The 6289-nt window shown below is 38.3% G+C and overlaps 1 protein-coding gene across 1 annotated transcript; it reads left to right on the forward strand.

Moving 5' to 3' along the window:
* The first annotated feature begins 5033 nt into the window (after positions 1-5033).
* LOC132875424 (proteinase-activated receptor 3-like) lies at positions 5034-5954 on the forward strand. The gene has a single exon (XM_060912200.1). It carries the CDS (start codon positions 5034-5036, stop codon positions 5952-5954), a length of 921 nt encoding a protein of 306 aa, XP_060768183.1.
* The last annotated feature ends 335 nt before the right edge of the window (positions 5955-6289 follow it).

Raw genomic sequence — 6289 nt, forward strand, 5'->3', positions numbered from 1 at the left:
TCTATTGTTGATTTGTGGTATATTTAAAATCCAAGGAAGAGGAAATGGGGACAATTCCTTTATCTAGAAGCAGCAGCTCATCATTTACTGTAAACTGGAGATTCAAAGAAGCAAAAAATGCCCTGGTGCACTCTGACAATAAAACGTAATCGGACTGGAATTCAGTTGATTTTTATTCGCACAGCTAATATTTACACTATAAACAGTACAAAACTTCATATTTCTGGACTCATGGATAATTCACACTGAATAAATACATACTAAAATAAAATCTTAGCCATATGAAGTATAGCTGAGATGCTATAGATGTCAACCCAGTTATATTAGGGTTCTCCGAGACCAGAACCACAAAAGTTTCTTCAATGTGTTTAGGAAGGTAAGAACCCTTAACTACTCAAAGAACATGCTATATTGTCTTTAATATATATTCATATTAACCACAGTGACACTAATAAAAAAAAAAAAGTTGTGTACTTACAAGAGAATTACAATCTATGCTCTTAGAGAAATGGGTTCCTGATGGGTTCTTCACTGGAGAATTCATTGGATAATTAAGGATTATCATGAAAAAGGGTTCTATCCGTTCTGAGAGGGAAACACGGACCAACCAAAGAACATTTTTCAATGAGGCAACTTGTTAAAAAGAAAGATGTCCTTAGTGTGTGAAAACAACAGCATCATCATCATCATCTGCTCCGTCATCAGCACCTGTTTTTGAATCTTAGATTCAGGCAGCCACCAGGCTTCATTACCTTCATGTAACTAATTACGCTTTGTTACACTGAATTTCAGGACCATATCATTGGACTGTTGCATCAGTTGTTTACTTCAAAATTTCCATCAGGCTCAAATGCCTAATTGCATCATTGTCAATCGGTGTGAATGATGACTTGCCAGAATGTGCTCTCTGTGATTGGATGCAAAATATCCCTGTGGTGTTGAATCATGGAGACTGGGCTGAGCTCTGTACCTGGACCTGGGTCGTGTGAAACATCTTCAGATGAGCGTCTTCTTTCTCGACTGTCAGCATCTGATGTACGTCGGATTCACTTGTGTGTGAGTGAGTGGACTTTGGAAAGGAAGGGACTAATTCCAATAACATCGGTAAGGTTGCAGATACTTCTGTGGTTTCTGTCATTTAATATTTGCATGACATTTACCTACAGGTATATATAGGACATTACTAGGTACGGGTGCTGCACGTTGATAGAACTTTGTATGGCATTAATGATAAATGAACATAGTATAGTATCGCAGGAATCATTATTCACAAGTGAAAACAGCTACAGTGGGGACCAATATATGTAAGTCTCATCATTTTTTTCCTCATATGAGCTATTATTTTTTTCTTAAAATTAACTTACTTTTAAAAATTACCCAAATATTGTTTAATTGTTTGAGACCCAGAGGTACTCCTATGGAAAAGATTACAAGAGCTTTTTTAATGTTGACTACTATTAAAAGTGGTCTCTCAATTTTTTTCCATAGCTGTATATGTATATTGCGTTTCTGCTTAAATTTTCCTAATAAGTTTCCCAATGACTTTCTCTATATTTCATTCAACACTAAACCCTGTATATGCCTAACATACATCATTACATAAATATCCATAAATATACTTTAAAAACTCCACCTGTGCACTACTAATTTGACAAAAAAAATCTTTGATTTCTTTAAATAGCTTTAACATTAACCATCTCCTGAGGTCTCTTTCCAGCTGAGTTTCCACATCTGTGCTTGTCGGCTGCTGTTCTCAAGTTCTTATATATAGTCAAGACCTCATATCTATAGAGTACTGTGAAAAAGTCTCGGCACCCTCTTTTTTTTTATATACAGGGTGTTTCAAAAAATTAGATATTATTTGAGATGTAAATATCCCAGAACTACATAGTCTAGGCAAAGGAAACTGAACAGGCTTAATGTTGAGCAATATAAGATTTATTCCTCAAAATCTGAATGAGAAATTCAAAGGTATGTGGATTCCATGAACGATTTCACAAATTTTCATATATATATGTGTGCTGCCTGAGACACGGTACTCTAACACATAAAGCACCTTTTCTTTTCCAGTGAATGGCATTTCTATACCTAATATATATATATATATATATATATATATATATATACATTAAATGTAAAATTTGGACCTGTTTCCACACATGCTGTTAAAATTTGAGGTCAATTGAACGAGAATTAGCAAAGTTATTAGACTGTGAAATTATATAAAATTTTTTGAAACACCCTGTACATTTTGTCTTACTTGATGTCTTCTTTATTAGTGTGTGAGCAGAAAAAAAGAGTAAAAGATCACTTGTTTCTTTAAAAAATATATATAAATAAAATCCAACGTGCTCAGGAGAACCGTGACTGCTTGTCCCTGATGCTCAGCAAAACTTACAAGCCATTAAAACTCAGTAATTGTTCTTCATAGAGCTGATGCGTATATATATGGTTAGAAGTTTACATACAGTGACATGAATGCCATCTTGGATCTGTCATGGCAATATTTGGGCTTTCAGTAATTTCTTTGAACTGTTCCTTTTCTGTGGCAGATTGATTGTACAGCATACAGATTTAATTTAAAAAAAAACACTAGAATTTGGTGCACAAGTTTTCATTTTCTTTGGGTTTTCTGAAATCAACACAGGGTCAAAATTATACATACAGGGTCAAAAATGTACATACGCTCACTTAGATTATTAATTCAGAGGTGCTGAAACTTCCAAAATGTCTCTTATCTTGCCAAGACCGAGGTCTCTTAACTTCCTGTTAGTGATCAAGATTGACTACAGCTGGTAGCTTCTCTGTGCCTTCATAAAAAGGGTTTGTTTACAGCACTTATTGGATTGACCAACACAGTAAAATGGGAAAGTCCAAGTTGCTCAGTGCAGATCTGAGAAAGAGGATTGCAAATATATGCAACTCCGGAATGTCTCTTGGAGCCATTTCTAAACAACTGCAAATTCCAAGATCAGTTTGAACAATTGTATGCAAGTTATTGTGAAGTGTAGTCACTTTGCCAAGCCACTTTGCTTCAAGAAAACCCAAACCGTCACCCTCGGCTGAAAGGAAATTAGTTTGAATGGTCAGGAACAACCTGGGAACCACCATGGCACAGCCCTGCCATGAACTGGAAGCTGATGGATCACTGTCTACAGTTCAGATCACCATGGACTAAGAGGCTGCTATCCAAGAAATAACCCCCTGCTCCAAAATTGATACCTTCAAGCTTAACTAAAGTTTGAAGCTGACCACATGGACAAAGAAAAAGCCTTCTGGAGGATAGCTGTATGGTCAGATGAGACAATGATTGAGTTGTTTGGCCACAATGACCACCATGTACAGAGGAACACTGTACCAGCTGGTGGTGGTAGGATCATCATGCTCTGGGGCTGTTTTGCTGCCAGTGAAACTGGCTCATTGCACAAAGTGGACGGAATAATGAAGAAGGAGGACTACCTCAGAGTTCTTCAGCATAAACCATCAGAAACTTGAACACGACTTGGGAGCTACAACAGGACAATGAACCCAAACACGCATCAGAGCTGGTTGTGGAGGATAAAGCAGCTAATATTAAGCTTAAAACAAGTCCTGACTTCAACCCTATTGAAAATATATGGACCCTGTTTATAAGTCGAGTTCATGCCAAGAAAAAAAAATTATTGAACTCTACCAATTCTACCATGAAGAGTCATGAAATATCCAACCAGAATTCTGCCAGAAGCTTGTTCATGGTAAACAAAAATGTTTGGTCAAGGTGAATCTTGCAAAAAGCCATTTTACCCCAATATTAGGTATGATGTATGTATATTTTTGATCCTGTGTTGATTTCAGAAAACCCAAAGAAAATTAAAACTTGTGCACCAAATTCTAGTTTTTTTTTAATTAAAGCTGTATGCTGTACAATCATTCTGCCACAGAAAAAGAACAGTTCAAAGAAATTACTGAAAGCCCAAATATTGCCGTGACATTCATATCCAAGATGACATTTGTCACTGTATGTAAACTTCTGACCACAACTGTGTACACACACGCGCTTGTTTAAAGTCATGCTTGCTTTACAGAATTTCTTTACATATGCATACACATTTCCATAAACCTCACATGCATACCTTACGTCTATAGTATATAGCATAGCAATTACATTAGAGTTAATATATGAATATAATTATTCCATTGTGCTAATGAAATGTAATAAAGATAATTTAGTTGAAAGAATATTTTATATAAATATATGTATAATAAAAAATACAATATATATCTCATTATCTCTAGCCGCTTTATCCTTCTACAGGGTCGCAGACAAGCTGGAGCCTATCCCAGCTGACTATGGGCGAAAGGCGGGGTACACCCTGGACAAGTCGCCAGGTCATCACAGGGCTGACACATAGACACAGACAACCATTCACACTCACACCTACGGTCAATTTAGAGTCACCAGTTAACCTAACCTGCATGTCTTTGGACTGTGGGGGAAACCGGAGCACCCGGAGGAAACCCACGCGGACAACATGCAAACTCCACACAGAAAGGCCCTCGCCGGCCCCGGGGCTCGAACCCAGGACCTTCTTGCTGTGAGGCAACAGCGCTATCCACTACACCACCGTGCCGCCACAATATATATACAATATATATATATATATAAACTGCACTTTGCCTCATTACTGAGGTGGTAAAATCAAGTATAACATTAATGTCATGGCTCAATACTGTGTGCATCAGTGATCCTTAAACTTCAATTATATTAATACCTTACATCATTTTTAAAGCTGCACATACACGTCTTCATACCGTTTTCAGATATATACTAAAGGTACAAAAGGACGTACTCTTAACAGTAACACACCAGCATCAAGAAAAAGTATTTCAGGAAACACTTTAAATTTGAGACTCAACATTCTCTCAAACATGACAGTGACCCACAGAAGCTGCACAGCCCAAATGCAATATTTTACATACTTTTATAATACATATGTATATCTTTCTTTTCAGTCTTCTTGTTTGGAGGACACATCAGCACCAGTTCCTGAGCAATGGAGATGTATAACGACACCAATAACTCGCTGTCCCTGAGCGGAAATGTCTCTGTAACTGAAAAGACTGTATTTGAGATGTGCAGCCACATGCCTGAGATCCTCCTGTTCTACATGGGCCTGCAGTGTATTAACATGTTCATGGGCATCCCGGCCAACCTCATGGTTCTGTGGCTGATCCACCGTAACCGGAGTGACTCGTCCACATCAGACATCTTCATCTGGCACCTGGCTGTGCTGGACACCTTCTTCTGCCTCATCCCACCATTGGAGCTGGCCAACTTGCTTTACCTGACCGCCAGCAGCACCTGGTACGTCCTGCGCTTCTTCTACGGTGTCAAGGACTCGTCGCCGCTCTTCCTGGCGTGTATCTGCATGGACCGCTACATGGCTGTGTGCCATCCCATCATCTTCACCAACCTGAAAGACCGGAACCATCGCCCTGTGTGCGCCGGTGTCATGTGGTTCATCACGCTAGTGTACGCCATACTGAAGTCCGTGGGCACCATCCCAAATTTTGAAAAAGTGTTCACGGTCATGATCCTGGCCACGTTTGCGTTCATGCTCTTCTGCAACGTCTCTATCCTGTGGGCGCTGAGGCAATCCGGTCCAGCCAGGGACGACATGCATCCAGTTAAGAAGAGAGCTTTTAAGATGGTTCTGATTATTTTAGCTATCATAGTCTTTAACTACTTCCCTCCTGTAGCTCTCTTCCCATTTCAGCAATATTTTTCTCCTGACGTGTTTAAATGTTATATCCATTACATCGCTTTCGGCTTCATGGACATCAGCAGCAGCATTCAGCCCATCCTGTACCTGTCCAATAAGAAACTGCAGTGTCCAGCGTGGTGCTGCAACACTAAAGACACAGAGACTGGAAAAACAACGGAGTCATCCACGGTGTACACTACTAGTGGATAGACGGCCCTTCAGGGGGTATGAAAAAAATCATATATGATCCAGTTTTTCTTATTTAAAAAAACAAATCCTGTGAAAGTGCATTTCACTTTATTGCACTTTGAAATTAAACATCTGAATTCATGTAAATACTATTTGATCATGTGAAAAGTAATAGATAAAATATACATTAATGTATAAATAAATGAATCGCAGGAAAAAAAATACCACAAAGATGAACTCATTGAACTAAAGCAAATGTGACATCATGGAAATATTATGAGAAAAAGAATTATATCAAAAAATTAAAAAATGAGTAAAATTGGCATGTGAAATTCAAGGAATTGCATACAAAACAT

The sequence above is a fragment of the Neoarius graeffei genome, chromosome 28 (assembly GCF_027579695.1).
Source record: "Neoarius graeffei isolate fNeoGra1 chromosome 28, fNeoGra1.pri, whole genome shotgun sequence".
Classification (NCBI taxonomy): Eukaryota; Metazoa; Chordata; class Actinopteri; order Siluriformes; family Ariidae; genus Neoarius; species Neoarius graeffei.